Here is a 22,739-nt window from a genome sequence, read left to right as displayed (position 1 = left end):
GGGACTGGAATCCTGGTATTCCTCCACCCCACACCTAACTGTGCTGGGTAATGTGTGCTGAGCTGGGATCACAAAGGTGGACACGACAGTACACATTTCTTCCTTTCTTTCTTTCTTTTTTTCCTTTGGTTTTCTGAGACAGAAACGATGTAGCCCTGGCTGGCCTCGAACTCACAGAGTTCCACCCACCTCTGCCTCCTGAGTGATGTGATTAAAGATGTGCACCGTCACTGCCCAGCAATACTACACATTTCTGAGGCACTTACAGTGTAAGTAACTTGATACACAGGAGCAAACCATCTCTGAAGACAGCATGAATCCTGTCTAGACACGGCCTGAGGGAGACAGATAGGCAGAGCCTCTGACTGCCTCAGTCCTATGACTGAGTCTCATAGGACATTCTAGATAAACAAAAAGGTGGATCTCTATGATTTTGATGAGGCCAGCCTGGTCTACATCATGAGGCCTCTTCTCAAAAACAAACAAAACAGACAGACAGAAATAATGGTGAAGAGGCGTCAGGCAAGGACAGACCATGGGAAGGGACAGGGGAGTGGTTTTTGATGCTGGGCTCCCGGTGCTCAGCCGCTCACTTAGTTCTGATGGATTACTATGTGATAGGAACACAGAAGGCAGTGTGAATAATGACCACTGCTACATCACCCACCCACTGAAGGGAGCAGCTGAGCCCCTGCAGGTGGCCTCTGGTGTCAGGCACAGTCATTCCTTACTCCCCATGGTAGAAGACACACGGGCTCAAGCAGGGCCACCTCCCCAGGCCAGGCCAGCAGCACTGGGACACAGACCTGCAACTGTGATCTCCACACAGGCACATCAGCGACCAGCAGGCACTCATTTCAGAAGAACAGATGAAGATGATAAAGAGGACAGGGCTCAGGAACGAGGCGGGGCCATCTGCTTGTGTTCCTCTAATGGCCCAGCGCCCGGCAGTGCTTCCTGCCACACTTTCCCTATAACCTGACCTTTTCACTGGACAGGACACTATGCCCAAGGGCTTCTCCACGCTGCTTTCTAGAAAGCAGACCCAAGAGAGAGAGAGACACCAAGCTCCATCTGTTCCTCTTCCCCTTTCCTTGGAGCACCCCCAACATCAAGTCCATTCAATGTTTAACTCCAAATATACAGCCTTTCGGACTGGAAAGTGGAATTTTCAAATGCAGATCTCAGAGAAGAGGATAGCTCACCTGTAAGAAAGGCATGCCCATCGCTGCACTGACCATGCAGAGCTGAGACTGAGGTTGGCTTCTGAAGGCCAGGTGGCTACCCTAGCAATTTCAGAAGTGCCACAGAAAGTGGTGTGCAGTGAGGCTGACCTGTTGGGATGGTACCCTATCTAGCCCTTTATAATACTGGGATATGGGCTTGGGGACATAGAACACACACATGTCCTCACTGCTTAGGGGAAGCAAAAGAAGCAGGAGTTTACATGTCATTCCACAAAGGAAGTGAAAGTGACTGCCGTCAGCTGCAGCAGGAAGTGTTCTCTAAGCAAAGCCTTCCTTGCTGGGCATATGCAGCAGGTGGCACCTTCAAATTCCAGATGGAAAAGCTGAGACATGTCATGTGACTATCGCAGACCTCCAGTAGGAGACAGTGCGGCATGCTTCCCTGGTGCAAGGCCTTTCTTTCCTTTAGTCTTTTCTCGTTGAGCTAAAGTGGCACAATTTCCTGAATGCCAGGCACTGTCCTGAGTAAGTCACGTTTCTTCCTCTGAACCCTAAGAGGTAAGAACTATGACCATGTCCACGTTCCATACTAGAACCTCTGGTCTCCCTATGCCACAAAGCTCAGCTGCAGTGAGTGGTGGAGGCAGAGCAGAGAGGCTCACAAGCTGCCTCCAAGCCTGTGTTTCCTTTCATAATGCAAAAGAACAGAAAGTCTTAGCATGGACCGGCTCCAGCATCAGTCGGTGAGCACCAGATCACCGTGTTTAAGTTATGTGGGAATTAACGTAAATCAGGGGCATTAAACATAGGGCGTCTTGGCCTGTCTTTCTCTCCCAGTAAAGAAACTTAAAAATGGGAGGAGGGCAGGGATGTAGTCCATCTGGAGAGTGTGTGCCTCCCACCTCATGCTCGTGAAGCCCCGGCTTTGACCCTTAGCAACCCCACTGTGGTAGCATACACCTGTAATCCCAGCACTTGGGAGATGCAGGCAGGGAGACCAGAAACCGAGGGCCATCTTCGGCTATACAGCAGATTTTAATGCTAGCCTGGCATACACGAGACCCTGTAAAAGCGAGGTGGGTTGGGGCTGGGGAAAATATAGCTAGACTAGAAAATTCCATATGCAATTTGAGAGACAGAGTGAGAAGACACTCTGATAGGTTTTGTTTTGTACAAGAGGGCTGGGATAAAATCTTAGATGGTAATTGAGTGAATGGTGCATTGTAAGTGGAACAGATTGCAGTTCCCAGCAGCATAAGCCTGTCGGAGGTTGCTAAAATAAACAGATTCATCGCCAAAGATACCACGGAGGTGGAATGTGGAGCGTCAAGGTGCTATTACCGCAGGCTGGTGTGTTCTCTCCTTCAGCTGCAGCTCCGCTTTAAATGTTAATCTGTCTTTGGAAACACAACTGAACCACCAGCTTCCCACATGCCTGTCTCTGGTCACAAGCCCTCCAAGTGCTCTGGGGATGCCATTTCGAATCTGCCCTTGACAGGCAGTGAGTTGTCCCTGGCTAATGGAAGGGGACAGTCATAAAGAAGCTGCTGTGAAGCCAACACAGATCCCTCTGAACCTCAACATGCAGCCCCGACCGGCACAGGCAAGGACACCCCATCATCCAGTGAGGCCAGCTTCTTCAACAAGTCCAAGGCCAGCTGGAAGATGGAAGTGGTAAATGGAGACAAGGGAGGTGTGAACACCCCCAAACAAGCCCTTCCTCCAAAAGCTTCTAAAACGGCATGCAGCTCGAGAAGGATCCTAGAAGCTGTGTCTTCTCAGCTGGGGAAAGCTGAGGCTGGGAAATAGTGGGGGGAGGGGGGGAGCTCATAGCCAACAGACGGACGGCAGCTCCAGAAGAACCCGAGGCTCTCAGGCCAGGGCCCTGCTCATGAGGAAGAGGCTGACTACACATAGCACACTTGCTTGTGCCAGGTTCGCACAAGCAGCCTCACTCACCCTACAACACAGAACACTTTCCACTCTGTGGCAGAGCTGGTGCTTAACCTGGGTTATACCAGGCTCCCCAGTACCATGGTGCCTTCTTTTCCCTAAAAACAAACAAAACCTCAAGCATCCCACTGCTCCTTTTGACAACGGAGAACCAACCAACCAGTACTGAGAAGCAGAGTGTGCACCATAGCAGGTGTTATCAGAAAATGATGATTCTACTGGGGGAGAAAGCACGATCTAGTGAAGACTCCACTGGTTTAGAGAAAGACGGACAGCATGCAGGGCAGAACCACTTGTGACAATAGTTCTGACAAACAGCCTCCTCTTAAGCCAAGGGCTATTCGTGCTTAGGTCCCACAGCACAAGACCAGTGCTCTTACACGCATACTCTCTCTCACCAATGAGTGTACTGTAGCAGTGAGCTCAAGGGAGGCACTGTGATCCCTGGGTGGAAAGCAAGTCTCCAATCTCCACCGAGGCTGCTGTGCAGGTGCGCTTAGGCACCAAGGAGAAGCTCCAGGCATTCCCAGGGATGGGTTTTTCTAAGAACTGTGAGAGAATCCTACTGTAGCTGCTTGGTATGTGACAGGCACTCTACACACACCTTATGACTGTCTGTACACCCAAGCACTGAAGGCTACCGAGGAGCTAGTCAGCTGCGGCAGAGGAGGGTGCAGAAGACACGGTGCAGACACCAAAGTGTTCTTAGGCAGACAAGGCATAATGGGCAAGTGTCTGGCAGGGGTTTGTTTTAGCCTTGGATTTGAGATTCTCCTGCCTTAGGCTCCTAAGTGCTGGGATTCTGGTGCACACCACCATGCCTGGTTCTTGCGGATTTGAGGAAGCACAAGTTCAGGGAGGTACAAGTGTTTTCTTCATATAGTGATGGGTGAGGGATGTGGCAGGGTCTGGTATAGATTCACCTACAAGAAGATGGTATCACAACACTGGTTCATCGGTGTGTGTGTGTGTGTGTGATTGGGGGGATGGTCTAAGTGAAAATCCACTTAGACGTTCTCTGGGTAAGGGTGAGAGAGAACCACAGGGCACACTCCTAGAGCTAGGGAGACTAGTCAGGTGGGTGCTGTGTAAAATCAAAAGGAAGCGATGACCATCACCTGCGATGAAGCTCTTGGCAGTGAGAAGGGGGTTGAGGGATGCTACTACAGGGAGAGCTTGCCTGATGGATGTGTGGCAAGAGTAAGCAATGGCTTCCAGGGTTTAATTTGTTACACTGGTAAATGGCCCTAGAGTGTTCGCACTCTAGGTACGACTTAATGAGTCAGAAGAGCCTATGGGTGACACTCAGGTGTAGCTGGCTGTGAGCCTGCAGGGGGTTGAGAGGCACAGCCCTGATCCTACCAAACCCTACAAGGCCTGGGAGGTGGCAGGGAGGTGAGGGATTAGCTTCACTGAGTGAAGATCCAGGGTCAGAAAGGCAAAATAGTGCTCAAAGCCACACTGTAAGGCGAGTGGCAGAGTGGCAGAACTCAGATCCAGTGACTAGAAGGGAGTGGCAGAGAAGCAGGAGACATGCCTGAAACTGTGGGCATCCAACAGAGGAGGAGGGGGAGGAAAGACACCACGAAGCCCTCCCCTCGCCCACTAGCTTCTACTGGCAAATTTACTGGCTGAGAAAGTCTGAGAGGCACTGGTTTAAGAGCTGAGCGGACTCTCGGCAGGACGTGCTCTCGTTTTCAAAGCTTGCTTTTCGAAGCGTCCAGCATAGTTGGCAGAGCAGCGGCAGCCGGGCTCTCACTGTCCGCACCTGCACCTGCAGCTTGGGGTCACGCACCCCACCCCACCCCGTCACCCACATCTTCAAGTGAGTTCTGGATGCCGAGGAAACAGTTGGTCTGCTTAAGATATCAAGTCCTGTGGATACTGTTTCATTATAGAGTCCATCTTTTTCTTTGCAGGATAAAGCCTGGAATGATTTAACTGTGGCAAAATTAGCATGCAATTTGTAAGTCATTACGGTGCAAAGTATGTGGTGAGAACACTTTATTGAATAAACCTGCTGAGTATAATTTTCCCAGGAACTAAGAAAGAAAAGCCTCTCTCTAAGACTCTCCTCCCTCTTTCAGAAATCCCTGCCAGCACCTATCTAATTACGTCTTGCTCTGACGGCGGCTTCTGCACATTGAACCCACAGGGATCTTGGTCTTTTCTGGGCTTCAGCCTGTTTGGGGAGCCCAGTGAAATCTGCTGAGACAAGCGCCCTGGATATTTACTGATCACGAGGGCTGCTGCTTGCTGGGAGAGTTGGAAGCATTACATGGCCTTTAAAAGTTCAGATCTTGTTAACCAGGAGCCCCTGGGGTATGTCCAACTTCACTCAAGGACACTGACTACAGCCTGAACACACTGGGCACCAGCCTAAGCCACGGATGGTGCTCTCTTCTAGTTATAGGCTGCTGTAGTAATATAATGTGAACTGAAAATGCATAAAGTGACCGAGTGCTGGAAGAGGCCAGTACATGCTTCCAAGCACACGTGTATTTCCTTAGTGCATACAGCTGAAGGGCTGGGATGTTGCTCCACAGGAGAGCATTTGCCAGCATGTGCAAGGCCCTGGCTTCCATTTCTAGCACTGTGAGCAACAAAACAATACAAATGCTACCACCAACCAAACCTGATGATACTGCTGCACTTACATCAGAACCTACTGTGTAGACTTCAGTATTTTCAATGATGGGGTGAATTTTTTAAAAATTTATTTTGTATCTGTCTGTCTGTCTATCTAGCTATCCTTATCTGTCCTGGAACTCACTCTATAGAACAGGCTGGCCTTAAACTCAGAGATCTGCCTGCCTCTGCTTCCAAAGTGCTGGGACTAAAGGCATGCGCCACCAGGCCTGGCTGGATTTTTTTTTTTTTTTTTTAAACTAAACATCAGGGGCAAAAATGAAAGCCATGGAACAATGTAGAGGTAGGAGATCCCTCCATCCTCCTTAACACCCAAGGGCAGACAGCAAACTCCCTTAAGGGGCAGTGGTCCTTTATTCAGGCCCAGTATCAGGGTGCAAATCTTAAGACCAGATCACAGGCACAGAGGAAGCACACAAGCACACTACCTACCAGTTATGGGGGAAGGTGGTGCTCTATGCCAGGGACTGAACACTCTCCGAGGAGGGCGCATATAATGAGATCTGACCTTGCAGGAGGCACTAGCTCTAAGACCCGAGATAGGAGGGCAGGGCTGGAGGTGGGGAAGGCAGAGAAAGGGGATTAGTGTCTTACCAAACTCTGCAAGTTAAGAGGGACCTCCTCAAGAAGGCTGTCTGTCTGTCTGTCCCCCAGGTGCTGGGCCGAGGCTATGCCTTCCCTATTTGGCACTACTTTTACTAGCTACTTACCCAATTTCTCCACCAAAGGAGAAAAATGGGCTGGGGCAGTGACGTTGTGTCCAAAGCCAAGGAGCCAGGGAAAGGCCTGGCACTGAGCCCAGCTCCCTGGCTCTCACCCTCCTTTCCCAGGGTCTGCTAGCAGACTGGAAATACCCCATCCCTACTTGGTGTGCATGTGGAAGTATTACAGAGTTGCTAGGTGACTCTAGCTGCCTGCCCTGGGTCCCTAGCCCTCCCCAGCAGCACACCACTCTTGGGTCTTTAACTGGCATTTGGGCCTCTTGCCCTTGGCCAGTGCCTGGTCCAGCACCTGGCCCAAAACGAGAGTCTAATCAATATCTGCCAATGATTGGATTCTCTCCATTGAATCTTGGTCAAGTGCAAACCATACACAAGCACACTGCTCTCGGAGAAATGGAGGTTTACAGGGAAAGATGGCTAAGAGACACTGAATAGCCAACATCTGATTCTGTCATCTAGAGTGGGTATCTTTGCAGGCTTGGTGAAGTATGAGACATTCATTCCTTACTAATCTGAGGGTCACTGTCATCCAAATGCCTGAGAAACAGTGTTCACATCAGCAGTGTCTGCAGAGTTCCCACTTGGTGGTAGGACATCTGTAACATCTGTAGGGAGACCAACTGTTTACGGCCTAAGAGAGGGACAGCAGGAGGAAGGGGTGAGAAGGAGGCTGTGCTGCTCTGTGACATGACACCCATGAGGCGGCTTCATCTGCCAAGACAGAGCCACTCACGAGTGTGCCCCGCCCGCCTTGGCTCTTGCAGCAGCACGAGGCTGCTGAGCACTAATGGCCTTGGAATGTTTGCCAGTGCCCAGCAAAACGGCCTTGGCACCAAGGAGACAGATGTTTGTCAGTGAATGGCAGGGCCTGAGTCTGTGGCACACAGCAGCCTGCTGGAGGCTGAGAGAGCGGCTGCAGCCGCCACTCTCCATCAGTGCTAATCAATTTCACACCCTCTTCAATGCAGACAATAGATAATCTTGGGAAGCATGCCAAGGACCCTAATACAACATGCAAGCTGCTCCCAATGCCCGACTGCCTCCTGGTTTTCCTTGGAGTCTACACCCCACTTTACACAAAGCACCTGGTTGTGCCAGCATGCCATTCTGCTGAGGTGGCTCCTCTGGGACAGCAGACAGGAAGGGTGTTCAGGGAAAGGGCTGCTGGCTTGCTGAGGTGACACAGAAATCCAGCAGAAGATGGGCCACATGGCAGTGGCTTCCACTCAGTGACTCAGATACTTCACATGCTAACACTCGGTTTTCAGTCAATGAAAGGAGGAGCCACTCTCGTTTACAGATGTGGAGACAAAACCATAGAGAGGGTAAGTTAGCTGCCCAGAAGCTCAGAGCCAGAAATACCAGGGCTGGTATGAAACCTAGGCCTCTCTGATTCCCCACATGTATTTCTGTCACTTTCTACTAGGCCTGGCTGGCCTCTCCTCTCTTCTCCCTTCCCCAGGGGACAACTCCTTACTCTTAGGTAGTTTTTTTGTTTTTGTTTTTGTTTTTGTTTTGTTTTGTTTGAGACAGGGTCTCCTGTAGCTCAGGCTAGCCTCAAACTCCTTATGTAGCTGAGGATAACCCTGAACTTCTTGTCCTTTTGCATCCACTACACAAGTGCTGGGAATAAATGAAAGTGTCATCATACTCAGTCTATGTGGTACTGAGGACTGACCCCAGCGTTGGGGTTTGTGCATGCAAGCACCCCACTAACTGCGCTGCATCCCCAGGTCTTCTCCTTAGGCTTTCAATCCATCCCACTGTCGAAAGATGGCAGTTACCAAAGGATGGCCCACTGAACTAAAGTGAAACGTTAAGCTAGAAGGGACCTAGGAGCCGCACGAGGAACAGTGATAAGCCATGACTGGCGGCAACTTCAAAGTCATGAATCCGCCTCCCAGGCTTTCTTCTGCCACTTAAATCTGCTCCAGCAGGTTCTCTCAGGGGCTGCAGCAGGGCTAGAGCTCCACTGGTGTCACGGCTATTCTCACACAGAGCTAGAGAACCTTCACTGTGTCTAGTTGTCATCCACACAAAGAAAGGCTCCCACTGTGACAGTACTCCATCAGTCACTCAGTGTTCCTCATGTACCAGCTGGAATGAAGGAGCGGGGCAAGGAGTATGCCTAAGTGTCTAAGCCCAGCTCAGCATTTAGAGTCTCTGCCTTTTATCTTGCAGCTGGATCTCTGTGTGAAAGAAGAAAGTCCCTATCAATCAATTCAATCAATCAGCAAACATCTGAGCACTTACTAGGCTTAGAGATCATAGGGAAATCACAGAGTGAGAAACAGTTACAATCTACTGGTCTGCCTAGGTGGAGGTGTGTTTTGTGGGAGTGTGGGAGTGCTGGGCAGGAAGTGGCAAAGAAACAGGTCTCAGGGTCCCACATTCGCCCCAGCTCCAGTCTAGCTGTGCAGAGCAGATGAACAGAGCTCTGTCTACTGCTGGGGTGGGTGCGAAACACTCGGGCTAGAGGCTCCAAAGCCTCAGGTGTCTCTTCAAGTGAGAACTGGGAGATCCAGAAAGTCCAGAACACAGGAACTCAGGGCTCCTGCAGCTTGCAAAAAGCAGGAAAGGGATCACTCTGTGCTGTGGCTGCACACTGGGAGTGTCTGTAGGTCAGAGCACAAACTGGACAACTGGCAAGTATGAAAACCTTCCTTGATTAAGATGTGTGCTGAGTAAGCCACAGGGATGGAGACGGAATGCCATGGAGGCAGGGGAGAGGCATGGGGCCACCTAACAGAAGACTAGGTGTGGCCCCTCAAGAATGAAACCCAGCCAGGCCCATGGCCCGCAAGCTGCAGGACCAGAAGACAGGGCTAGCCACGGCAGCCTAGGGCTTGGCCTGGTCACAGAGACAGAGCCTTTATTCCCTGGGCCTTCTTTCTGCATATGGGAAGCTGGATCTACTGACTTCTCGGCTTTCTCCTGCTCTCCTACCCTGGCATCCCTTTCCTTAGAATCCAACCCCCAATTCCTCAGGACAATGGCAGCCAACAACTGACCAAGACAACTTGGTCACCATGGTACCAAATCCTGGCACTGTACTTGGGCACTTTTGAGAGTTGTGCTTGTCTAGGGTCTTGTCCCAAACTCCTAGGATGACCTGAGTTAGTCCTACATCCTTCCTCCTAAAAGCTCACCACTTGTTGAAGTTCTCATGCTGTGACTGTTAATCCTCACTGCCAGCTGGATTTAGGCCGCTGTGGAAATGCACACCTGGGTATGACTATGAGGGTGCTTCCAGAAGGAAGACCTACCCAGCATCATCCCATGGGCTGGGGTCCCAGATGAACAAAGAGAAGAAAGCAAGCTAAGCACCAGCATTCACCTCTTCCTGCTTTGTGACTGCAGATGCAAAGTGACTGGCTGCCTCATGCTTCTGTTGCCCTGCCTACAGACAGACAGACAGACAGACAGACAGACAGACTGTACAGCCTCAAACTGTGAGTCAAAATCAACTCCTCTTCCCTTGTCAGGTATTTGATCAAAGCAACAATAAGAGTAACTAATACATACACACACACAGAGCCTTTGGCTCTGCCCTTGTGGCATGGTAGGTGGCCCATGGCTGGAGATGCACCTTTGCTCTACCTGTCCTGTGTCGAAAGAGGAGGCACCTAGGGGACCAAATGGAGTGTGTCAGGAATTCACAAGAAGTGGGCGGGATACATACATGTTTCTCTCCTTCAATCTTCTTGTCGGCCACCTGCATTGCACCCAGATACTTAAAATGCAGCTCCATTAGCCTGTCAACCTGAAAGAGAGTGCCAGGCAGGGGTGAGACGGGAAGAAGACACTGCCCACTTCACTGTTGCTGCTTGCAAAGGGAGACCCACATTTCTACCTCCGACATGGGGGATGAACAGCAGGGACACATCCAAAACAGAATGGGGTGCTGGTAAGAATAGCATACTCCAGCATCCATCCAGCATGCACCAGCTTGAACACATGCCCACTGCACAAAGGAAGAGTGCCAGCCCCTCTAGGACTCCTGAGAATTCAAGTTGTTAACAACAAATAAATGAATAAATAAATATTCAAGGTCCTTCTTGCAAAGAGAAGGCACTTGAAGTTATATACTTGATATTCACTTAGAACTTAGGTTTCTTTTTTCCAACCGAAACCTTTCATGTTCAGATTCTGCCCCAGAGCTGATCTAAAAAAAAAAAAAAAAAAAAAAAAAAAAAAAGCCGGAGTAAAATCTTTTTAGTTGCTTTTGAGTCAGGAGAGAGTGCCAGAAAACCTCCTTCAGCAACTTGAAAAAAAGACTGACTTCTGTTCAGAAATAACTTGAGTCAGTTTTCAACTTAGCAAAGCCATCTTGGAACATGGCCTGGGGACACCAAATGGGTCTGGAAAGGTTCACTTTCCCCAAGACCTTCAAAGGACAGAGAGTGCCGCCTTGATGCCGGCCAGACTTCTGACCTACCCGCCAGGCTGGCACCACCACGGCTCTTGGCAAGCGGTACTTCTCTGCACTGGAGCTGATACTGTGTTGCTCTAACAGAGCCGCAGACATTCCGGGCTGATGGCACCCAAGCCCCAACCCTTAGCAGCTAATGGTGACTTTATGCACTTCCCTCCCCATGTTTCTATATCCATGATTTCCTTAAACCATGAAAAAGTGTATCAGGTAACAGGGAAGTGGTGTCAGTCCTACTACAAAGTTGTGGAAACTGGAGCACAGACCGTGACTGCTGAGATGCTCTGTGCTGTGGTACATTGATACTGGGCAGCACAGACAGCTGAAGGTGGGCTCAAAGAGGCAGAGCAAGACGCCTCTGCAGGCTGTGCCCCAGCCCTACCTTGGGTACAAGCAGGAATGTAATGATCATGTGTTAAAAAGGGGACTCTGAGTCTTCCTTCTACTCCTCTAGAACTGCCTATTATACACAGTGTGGACAGATACACAGGCTTCTGTACTCAGCAGCCTGGGTTCAAGCCCCAGCTCTGGTAGCATTAGTGATCTTGGGCAATTCCCATGATGCCTGCAAATCCGACCTTCAGGTCCCTACTGAAAACTGGGTGGCTCGGACCCCAGGATATGACTTTCCGCATAGCACAGTGAAGGCGGCTCCTGTTCCCCACTCCACAGCAGTCACTCCATGGAGGTTACTCTTACTGTTCACTTCTTTTGGTTTGAGATGTGAGATGACACCTGAAACGCTATCCAATCTCATGAGTGATCACCCCCCCTAGGCTGCTCAGCATTTCCTTATCAAGACCTTTCTCTCTTCACCACCACGGAGAGAGCTCATCTACTCCCCCACCCACAGCCCGCCACTGAGTCTCCCGGAGGAGCACTAATGTCTCCAGTTTAAAGCTGGGGCAAGAGAGGCTCCGAGTGGCACACACCATTTCTTTCTTGCACACGTGTGTGCATGTGGAGGTCTGAGGTGGAGGCAGGTGTCTTCCTGGCTTGCTCTCCACTTTGCTTACTGGAGCAAAGCCTCTCGACCCCAGTTAACCTAGTTACGGCTGACTCAGCCAGCTTGCCCTTCTGAGTGCTGGGATCACAGTGGCTGCCACACCTGTCCAGCTTTACATGGGCTCCGGGTATCTAAACTCTGGTCTCTGTGCTTGCATGCCAAGTGCTTTTATCCCCTGAGCCATGTCTGCAGCCCACATATCTTGAAAGTAGCAAAAATAGCTTTAGCTATAGGCCTCTGACTACAGAGCGTGTTCTCAATCACCTGGCTGTGCTGTGCCCCCCACCACACCCTAACTGAAACTCTCTTATAATCTCCTCTCACCAGGTCTGGAAACCCCCAAGTGTCCACCGCTGCCACCCCAGGAGGTCCTGTGTTCCCAGGGGAAGGTTCATCTGCACACAAGAGCGATGCTGGCGAAGGTACTTTAGTTTAGGGTGGAAACACTGGCGGCAGCACCCCTCAGCAGGGAGCTGTTGTCTCCCCATCACTCTGGTCCTGCCTTGTCCTCGCGGTCACAGGTACCCACCTTCTCGCTGTCGTTCTCGGTAAATTTATTCAGAAGCCGGGTTCGCTGCTGCCCTCTCAGGTTTCGTAGGAGGGAAGCCAGGATCGAACAGACATGCTCTGGGGTGGGAAGGAGAGAAGAGAACACGCTGAGATCACAGCAGTAATTATTACCTCTTCAGGCCAGTCTGGTCTGTCAGAGGAGGAGAAAGGAGGCGTCACTGACTGAGACTATTGATTAATAAGACAAGAACCTCACTGGTGTCATCAGAAAACTGAACTGATCTGGGCACGCCACACAAATATACAGTCAGAAGGGATGACATTCTCAAGGACAGAGTGAGCAAGGAGACCAAAGGGAGGTGAGAATTTCTATCTTGCCTGGAATTAATTGACTTGTATTGTCCACAACAGAACCTCAGACTAATCCCCCACTTACAGAAATGCCCCGTGAACAGAATACGAACACCAGCCAGGACATGAGTGAATGATGAATAAGAAATGTTCTGTCACTTCTCAAATTGCCTTGTAACTTTCCTTGGCAACTGCCCTGGAATGAAATACCAAGTGTGATAGCGCCCAAACTCTGCTGAGCTAAGCCCACTTGATGTTGAAGGGGCTGGAAGGTAGGCACGCACACTGTGCCAGCCTCCTTAGCTCTCGGCCCAGTGGCTTCGCTCAGGAACCGCTGTGCCACCCGTGCAGAGGACGCACGCAGAGGATGACACAGGCTTCAGTTCTGAAGACAGTTTTTCCTTTAACATTACAAAGATTTCCTGAGAGATGGCTCAGTGGGTAAAGGATGGCTGTGCAAGCATAAGGACCTGACCTCATGTCCCCAGAATCCACATAAAAGCCAGGCATGGTAGTGCAAGTCTGGAACCCCGGAGCTTCCACAGTGACGTAGGAGGAAGGGACAAGAGAATCCCGAGGCTCCCGGGAGGGCCGCCTGGCATATACACAGCAAACAAGAGACCCTGTCTCAAACAAAGTAGAATGTGAGGACTGACACCCAAGGCTGTCTTCCAGTTCTACATGTGAGCGCACGCGCGCGCGCACGCGCGCGCGCACACACACACACACACACACACACACACACACACACACACAGAGATTTTAAAATTCTTTAATAATGACCTTGAATAGGAGGTCACAGATACCTACTCATAAGGAAATGACAAAGTTTATTTTGAAATAAATTGCTGCTGCTAGGGAGACGGCTCAGAGATTAAGAGTGCTCACTGCTCTTTCAGAAGACCAGGGTTCGGTTCCCAGTCAAATTGGGTGGCTAACAATCAACTGTCTGTAACTCCAGCTCCATGGAATCCAGCACCTTCTTGTGGCCTCACCAGGCATCCACACAAACTTGGCATCCACTCATGTAGACATGTACATATACACACTAAAAGGGGGGGGGGCAGTTTGGAGGGATGAGTCAGTGGTTAAGGGCACTGGCTGCTCTTCCAGAGGACCTGGGTTCGATGCTCAGCACTAACACGGTAGCTCACAAATGTCTGTAATTCCAGTTTAGGATATCTGACATCCTTTTCCGGCTTCTGCAGGCACCAGGTAGATACATGGCACACAGATATACATGGAGGCAAAACACCCACACAAATAAGATAAAATAATTTAAAAAAATGAAAAAAATGGCTCAGCATAGATGATAGATGTCTGACAACTGAAGAGTACCTTCACATGTAGGTGCTACCCAGAGTTCTGAGTTCTGTGACTGTGAACTTCAAAGAGCCACAGGGAAGCATCCCACATCTGACTGTGACATCCTGTGCTTGGGTGTGTCCTTCTTGACTTACTCCTCCTCATGTCCCCAACCTAAAGCCAGACTCCTTTGTTCTCAGATATCTGCAGGGCTGTGTTCAGCCTGTCTTAGGTCCCATGTCTTTACACGCTGAGTCTCACAAACTTGAACCTGTAGCCAGATCTGTCCTTTGAATGTCCACTGTCTACGGCTTCTCCCACATACTTATCCAACAGGTCTGTTCAGCTTAACAGCAAGAGCTTACCCTCCCTCTCCAGCCTGCTCCATTCACTTCAAGGTGACCAGGTGCTCAAGCCCCACAGCAGATCCTTCATGAAGACACCATGCAAGTTCTCCCTTCTGATGTGACTCCAGCTCTTCACCATCATCACTGTCTCCTGACTCTAATCTGAAACACCATCATCCCCGCCCACAACATGCCACAGCCTGCCGGCAAGAAGGCTCCTTGCTTCCATCCTTGCCCCTGGGCATAGTCTTCACAGAGCACAAGGACGTTCCTTCAGCAATGGCTCCTGACCTTCGCCTGACTGCTGACTCTGATGCCGGGTGCTCCTGCCTCAAGGCCTCTGCCAGAAATGCTCCCTATCAGTCACCCTGGTGCTTACTCTCGTTAGATTTAGGGGGCCCCAGCCTTCACCAGTAGACTCCCTTGTCCACTCTTTGAAAATGCAAAGCTCCAACACAGGCAGTTCTAGAGTCTCATTAAGCCTTCCTTCTCTCTACATCAAGTGTTGCTTGTTTACTGATTTGGGTCAGCATCTCCCTTCAATTAGAATGTACGTTGCCTGAAGGCAAGGACTTCAATCTGCTTTGGTCACTGCTTACCCCTCATCCCCACCTCCATTCCAGTCTGGCATCTACAGCAGGTGTTTCGGGAAACCCTGGTGGATGAACGGGAAGGAAGCAGGCTCTCTGTATGAACAGCCAGAGCTGGTGATGGGCCCCAGACCATTACTGACTTCTGGATGCCTTTTTAATACCTTTATACCTCTGGGTAAAGCATCCAGCCCAGGTTCAGAGGAATGCTGCCTTGCATGCTGACCAGAAGAACCAGAAGGCTCTGCTCTGGAGAGGGCAGCGGCATAAGCAGGGACAGCTTTGAAGGTACAGTCAGGAAAAGCAAGGCCTCTGGGTGAGCCAAGAAGAAACGACCAGAAGGTGGAGAATGGGACACCCAGGATTCTGCTATTCAAGGCTGAAGGAGCAGCTAGGGCTCTGATCCCTTCAGTTGGTGAACAGGTGTGAGACAGGCCATAAGGAATGCAGAGAATCTCACATACTCAGCTCTGAAACTTTGAAATTCCTTAGCACAGCAGCTGGGAACAACCTCTGTGTGTACATTTAAGGCATCTGACAACCACAGAAGGAGAACAACATCAGCCAGTTCTCTCTCATACAATGTCTGAGACAACCCTCTCTCTGCATGGATGGAAAAACCCAGGCCCAGAGCAAAGCAGCTCATCCCCACGTGGTGCAAGGGTATGTATGGTCCTAACTTCAGATGACAGACACACCATTCACCACTTAGCTCTGCAGTGCAAGGAGGGAGCGCTAGGGCTCCAAACAACACAGCACCCTAACCTGAAGGAGCTCCTTAAGGCTAGAGCACAAATCAACTATTATAGTGCCATGTGACAGGTTCAGTAACTTGGTAGGTATGGGACACTTGGGAGCAGAGGACATCTGCCTAATGCTTCCCACTGAAGAAACACAATTGAAAATCCTAAATCCTGGTAGCCATGTAGAGAGGAAGAAAGAACACTCTAAGCCAGGGGACCAAATGTATAAAGGCCACTGGATGGAGTGTCATGTGCATGTGGGGGAAGGGACCAGCTGTGGGAAAAGTGATCAACCACGGCCACTAGTGACTTTAGAGCTGGCCGCAGAGACAGGATCACACTGAGGTTTAATGATGTGATCTCAGCAGCTACATTCCTTCTACAGACTAACCCTAGGAACATGTCTCTTTCCTGACGAATTTGTTTTTTCCCCTTACCAAATGCTCCCTCTGTCTTGGCTATTAGGAAGCTGAAGGATGAATTCATGATACCCAAAGGAAGCAGCTTCCTTTTTGCTTTATTGCTGGTCCCAACAGAAAGCAATGGATGCATGTGGTAAAAATGAAACTACACAAGGCATAAATGTACTTAATATTTATGAGTGTCTCTACTAATATTTTTCTTTTCCCATTCTCTTCCCACTATCTTGCCCTACCAAGGGAAAAAAAAAAACTACAAAGTACCTTGTGCGCATTCTCAAGAAAATTTATATTATACACATATATATCCCCAAACATAACTGTGCTTATCAGCACAGACTTCCTTTTTTAAATGGCTATCAAGAATGCCACTGAATTTAACGAGTGAGCCATTCCTGTGTATTTTTGGTAGCTTCCAGTTTGAGATTCCCGCCCCCCATTATTAAGGGTAATGATACTCACATGTTCTGGCACATTTTTCCATATAGTATATTCTTAATAATGGGATATGTGACTCATGAAAATCACATATAAAATGCTAAACGTCATTTGGGCCAGAGAGATGGTAGAGACAACACTAGCCATGCAAGCCTGGGGAGTCGAGTTCAATCTCTGGAACCCACATAAAGGTGGGAAGACAGAACTGATTCACAAAGTTGTCCTGACCTCCACATGTGTGCTGGCTTTGGCACATGTGCCCCCCTCCCCCACAAATAAATAAAAATTTCTAAAAGAGATTGTCTTTCCAAAGGAATACGCTAAGTATGTACTGCTTCAGTAGACACACGGGTAGTTAAGTATGCGTCTCCCTACACCCTTCCTCACAGCGAACCACCCAAGAGAAACGGCAACACTGGGGCAGGTAGAACCGGCCTCTCCCCTTGATTAGCATGTGCTTCTTCCACATTCTTTTCCTACGTGTATGAACTGGGTCCCCAGACACAGGGTACCACAGGATACCCTACAATATGGAGATCTGTCGTGAGGGGTTGGCTTGGGTGCCTGTGGAGACGCACCTGCAAGCTGAAGACCTGGGAAAGTGAGAGGAACAGTTCCATTGCAAGCCCAAAGGCCTGAGGCTCAGGCCAAACATACTATTTAGCCCCAGTCTTTGGAGAGCTGAGAACCATGTCTGAGGGCTGTCTGGCCCCTCCTCCTTCTTACTATATTTGGGGTTCTCAATAGATGGGGGTGATGTCTACCCACACTGTGAGGATGATCTTTACTCAGCTATCTGATTCAAATGCTAATCTGTTCCAGAAATACCCTCCTAGACACACTGAGATAATGCTTCATCAGCTACCAGGGCTTCTTTTACCATAGTCATGGTAACACATGACTTACTCACCAAGCTATGTTTACTAATGCTTGTATTGCTTCTCCTGTGAACTTACAGTTTTCTTAATTTTGATTTCTAAGGGATCCTTGTAAGTTAAGGAAACTACCTTCTTTGTGTATGTTTCAAATATTTTCCTTAGTTTGCCATCTGCCTTGTGGAAGTTATTATTCAAAATCAAATTTAGCACCAGCCTACTGTTTGGCTCTAAAGCTGCTTCAGATGCCTATTTGAAGGCTAGATGCACAGCTCAGTTGGCAGAATGCTTATGTAACATGCATGAGGCCATGGGTTTGGCTCCTAGGACCCTTCTCTCCAGTCCTATTTGAAAGTAGGTACAGTACCTCGTCATCATTTATCATGCACGTATGACAGCACACTACTTTGTCTACATACCTTACAGCCAAGCTCACCATTTTTATCTTAGCCTTATTAATCTGGAATTGAAGGCTCAGAGAGGTTAATTTGCGATCCCACGCTCGAAAAAATAGAATCCATGTTATCTGACTCCAAACTGCAAGCTTTTCCTAGCTGCTATGTTTCCCATAAACAAAAACCAATCCTCTGGCTGTTAAAGAAGGAAGAGAGGGGACCAGAAAGAAAACCAGCCTGAGAAGAGGCCCCACAGGGGCTCACTGTGCCCATAAGACAGGCACCATGTAAATGTGGACTTACAAAAGCCCACAGTTTTAATGAGGCTAACATGAAGCAAAAGGCCATATGGAGGAAGACATGGATAACAGCCCGCCTTCCCGCTTTTACTGAATTAGTCTTTCCAGAAGCAATTTCTTTCGGAGTCTAAATTAAGAAGAGACTTTGGGTTTTACACTGTCCCACAAATACCGAACCAGAACTTCAATTCACACTGCAGTCATTTTCCCTTAGAATCCTGAGGATTCTGGTGGAGGAGAAAGTTCCAAGGGAGTGTTCTTTATATACCTTACCAAGAGGGCAGGGGTTCCTGGTGGCTGGAGAGGGCATCTGGAGCAGTACGTTTCAAGGAGGGAAATGTGGTCTCTGAGAGGATCATTTCTGGCACCAAACCCTCTTAGCATGCATGCCCACAGCTCGCTCCGTCTAGGCAGGAGAAACCTTGACCATCGGCACAGTACACTGAGCAAGCTGTCATCTGCCTGATTGATAGGGCTTTAAGCCAAGCAAACCCGAAGCTCCATGCTCCTTCTACCTCTGTAAGCTCTGCCTGTCATATGTCACAGGGAAACGCTCCAGCCACCCCAAGTTTTAGTACACAGGTTTCATTAGCTACTAATAAATGTAGCTTCCCTAAGAACAGATTTCAGCCCAAGGTGGTGTCAATTTTTCATACACCAAGGAGATGGGGAGAGCTGCTGGCACAGAGAGCAGAGGAGATAACAGGTTTATCTGCTGGCCAGCACCGCTCAGCTGCTCTGTCATTTCGACAGGATAAAATGGAGGTGAAGGATGGCTATGGAGCTGTCAATGTGGACGTGCAGATGTGGTAGCTCCGCTGTAGAGGAAAAACCACACAGACATACCTGCCATATTCCTCTACCATGCACACACACTGTGCACATATACACACCACATACATGTGCCACACACCACACCACACCACATCTATACATCCCACATCCTACACCTGGAATCCACAAAGGGGAAGGCCAGATAAATCTAGTTTTCAATTCACTAGCGAGAGAGGTGGGCATCCTGGCATCCTGGTGGAATGTCAAAGCCAGCACTGACACTGTGCCTGTGTAACTCCCTGCCTGCTGGGCACCCTGCTCAACAGTTAGACAACTGGCTGCCTCCTATACTAATTACTGAAACTGCCTGGAGGGGTGGCTCTGGTCCACCCTTCCCCCAGCTTTACTCTCCTCAGGGCCTCTCCAGGGTGATTAGCAATGAACTAAACGGTATCTATGCAGAGGGCAGTTAGAGTTGTAGGATTTTTCAGAGCTGGAGGAGCTAGAGATCTCTAGTCCACCTCCTTTGGGGTTCTGCATATAGAAACGACGGCCTAGGGGAGGGTATAACTTGCCTCAGGTAAAAAGCACATTTGGAAAGGGGCACAGGAATCTAAAATCTACAACCCCCCCCCAATCAGTACATTGGAGAATCTGAGGAATACTTCTGCATGGACATCCTGAGTGTTCCCATCTCTTAGCGATGGTCCCTTAGTTAAGAATCCTTGCTTCTTACCCCAACCAGGTCGTTTATGAACAGCACAAGTGGCAGGAGTCACTTCAGGTAGGTTTCTAGTGTACATTGCTTTGCAAAGAAGACACAGCACTGAGAACTCATTCCTGGGGTAAGCTCCAGATGAGGACAAGTGAATTCATCAGTTTTATGTGCTGTTTGAGGATCGTTAAGACTTGGGTTCAAATCCTGTCCTCGGCATTCCCTAGCTATTACACCTCAGAATGGTGCTTTATCTGCCTCGGTTTTCTTGTTTGTAAAATGAGGCTGATGCACCCACATACTAAAGCTGATGTCTCAAGGGAAATGTGTACACAGTGCCCACTCCAGATGGCAATCTGAGATGTGCCACACCACAAACAGCATTGTGGATTCTCTCACCTGTGCACCCTCCGAGAGCTCGGCTCTCTCCCTGAACACTGTTCTGGTCCCATGATCCCTGCAGTGTGTTTGCCTGCCTAGGTCCTGGTGAGAAAATATCTTCCTAACACTAAAATGGAGCAAGGCCAACTTCACTCTTGTCCTTTAATCCTACAACAAATGAAAATAAAGTGCTGGGTGTGAGTGTCTACAAAGCCAAATAATACACAAATCTGGAGACCCGCAGACATCCCTGAGGCAGGCAGTAGCTGTTTATAGGGGCTGAAGGACACAGCACATCTAAGCAGAGACAGGCTAACCTTTCAATAAAAATGAGCATATTTAGCCATAACAACCATTTATGGAAAAGAGAATACCTAATTTGAAGAACTATAAAAAAATAGCTTCTCGCTCTTGAGTTGTACAACTTCAGGTCAATGATAGGGCATAAAACATTCTGACACCTTTCTTGTGCCAGGCACCACGGAGATGAAGGAGTTGGCTCTGGGGCAGCTTGCTGTACTATGAACAAGGCTGGGGAGTAACAGCAGAGAATGTCATTAAGTGGCATGCAGGGGACACAGGGGACATGAGGAGGAGCCCTTAGTTCAGCTGGGGCAGGAGCGAGAGGGTAAGAAGAGGAGAAGGTTAGAGTTAGGATTGGAGGAGAAGATCTCTTCTGATGCCTGGGAGAGAGCAGGGTCGGATGTGTTCTACGGCAAACGGACAGCTTGAGCCCATTGTCATTTGAGGTAACGTTGGTAGGTTGACAGAAGCCAGGAGTCTGAGTTTTACAGGCACATCTAGTTTCCAAAGCACAGACCTAGGCACACTCCTGAAGTCAGTGATGAGTGGGCTATTCCTCATAGTAACAAGTCTCCCACAATCAGAGGAGGGAGATGAGGAAGTGGGGGTGGTGGTGCTGATGAGGTACACAGCGGTTCCTAAATTCAATGTCCTCATACTCCTGTGCCTCCAGACCCCAGGACAGTGCTGCTAGAATCTGGTAAGTTTCAGTGTGAATGGCAGGGCAGGCCTACACTCACCAGATAGGAAGAGGAGGCTCCGGCAACAGAGCTGGCTACAGGCACAAGGATTCCACCACGCACAAGGTAGTGTCTGGGGACAGAGGTGATATACACTGATCCTGCCCTCCAGATGCCTCTGAATGACATGCCACACTACAGAAATGATGGCAACCAATGGGCACTGGGCATATTGGTAACAATGTGACACCCATACCCAGAATCTATATATACCAAAACACCAAGCCCTACTCCACCCCAAGATACAATATGTCTTTGATAAAGCCATTGAAAAACAAAATAGGGGGCTGGAGAGATTGCTCAGCGGTGAAAGAGCACTGGCTGCTCTTACACAGGACCTGAGTTCAATTCCCAGCACCCACATGGCAGCTCACAACTGTCTCTAACTCCAAGATCTGACACCCTTACACAGACATACATGCAAGCAAAGCACATAAAATAAAAATAAATTAATTGAAAAGGAAAAGAAAAACAAAATTAGGTACAATCACAATTAAAGTGAGAGTAGGCAGAACACAGGCAGAAAGCAATGGAGCAAATCTTGCCAAGGGCTGCAGCGAAGCCAGGTGCAGGCAGGAGGATGACAGGAGTGAAGGTGTCCAACAAGCCAACTGAAGCCAAGGACCTAAACAGGAAGGGAGAGATCCGTGTGGTGAGTGAGCGGGGGCTAGAGGGAGGAGGGGAGCCTGAGAAGGCAGGTGCAGGGCAGTAACCAACCTAATGCGGGACTACGCATACAAAACTACCTGTGTCCTGAAGGCGCCCTGAAGGCGCGTGCACATGCGCATGTGTAGGAGGAGTTGGCTCTCTCCTTCCACCATGTGCGTCCCGGGGATCAAACTCAGGTTGGCAGCAAGTGCCTTTACCTGCTGAGCCATCATCCATCTAGGCAGGCTTGGCTGGCCATGCAGCCTCAGCACCTCCGCCTGCCTTCCACCAGCCCAAAGAGCTGGCTAAAGACAGACACACAAGGGTCAGCCAGGGTTCTAACAGGCTGGAAGCCATTCCCCTATTTCACACATCAGGCCCACACTCTGGTCAGATGGCGAGGGGCTACTTTCAAATTCAAGGCCATGCTGCAGCACTGCCTTTGTTTCCACTCAACACCCAAGGCCGCCGCCGCCGCCGGCGCCTTTGTTTTAAGGAAACCAAACACAGTGCTGTGTTCATACTCTAAAATTACAGCCATCCAGTTTTAGTACCAAACCCACTGCCCACCTCCCTTCAGCTATCCAGATGGACAGACATCCTGGTTTCTGGTAAGATTCTAGATGCAAACAGGATGTTCAAAATACCCTAATTAGATCGATCCCAGCCTCAGCAGTAGTGTGCTGGAATACAGATTAAGCTGCTGCACGGCCAGCACCGGCAGCTGAAGTAGCAGGAGGCCCTGTCAAATCAAGCCACAGTGTTACACTCTTCCGCCTTTACTATTATTTTTGTTCTCTTCTTACATTGCAGGATAATGGACATCTGCCTAGTCAGGGATGTGGCAAGCCATACAGACTTACACGTGTGTGCTCAAGCCCCTTCAGCTGAATACTGATGCCAGTCAGATCACTCTTCCAGAGACAGATGGATCTGTGCGAGCATCTATATATAGCC

The 22,739-nt window shown here is 49.4% G+C and overlaps 1 protein-coding gene and 1 long non-coding RNA gene across 3 annotated transcripts in view; one reads left to right on the top strand and one right to left on the bottom strand.

Annotated features, from left to right (window-relative positions):
* The window catches only part of Ctnnbl1 (catenin beta like 1), a 169,866-nt gene that overhangs the window by 9,635 nt on the left and 137,492 nt on the right, over positions 1 to 22,739 (bottom strand). For both annotated transcript variants that reach the window (XM_059261815.1, XM_059261816.1), the window contains exons 12-13: positions 12,479 to 12,576; positions 10,194 to 10,274 (exon numbers count right to left, since the gene is read on the bottom strand). In XM_059261815.1, coding sequence (XP_059117798.1) covers positions 10,194 to 10,274; positions 12,479 to 12,576 — 179 coding nt within the window. The remainder of the gene's footprint in view (positions 1 to 10,193; positions 10,275 to 12,478; positions 12,577 to 22,739) is intronic.
* LOC131909898 (uncharacterized) lies at positions 12,277 to 16,775 on the top strand. Its single transcript, XR_009378951.1, has 3 exons — positions 12,277 to 12,371; positions 12,639 to 12,818; positions 14,452 to 16,775. It is a non-coding gene; the product is annotated as an uncharacterized LOC131909898 (long non-coding RNA).

Source organism: Peromyscus eremicus, chromosome 4, assembly GCF_949786415.1.
Source record: "Peromyscus eremicus chromosome 4, PerEre_H2_v1, whole genome shotgun sequence".
Lineage (NCBI taxonomy): Eukaryota > Metazoa > Chordata > Mammalia > Rodentia > Cricetidae > Peromyscus > Peromyscus eremicus.
Note: the sequence above shows the minus strand (reverse complement) of the source record. Positions and strands in the feature narration are given on the sequence as shown.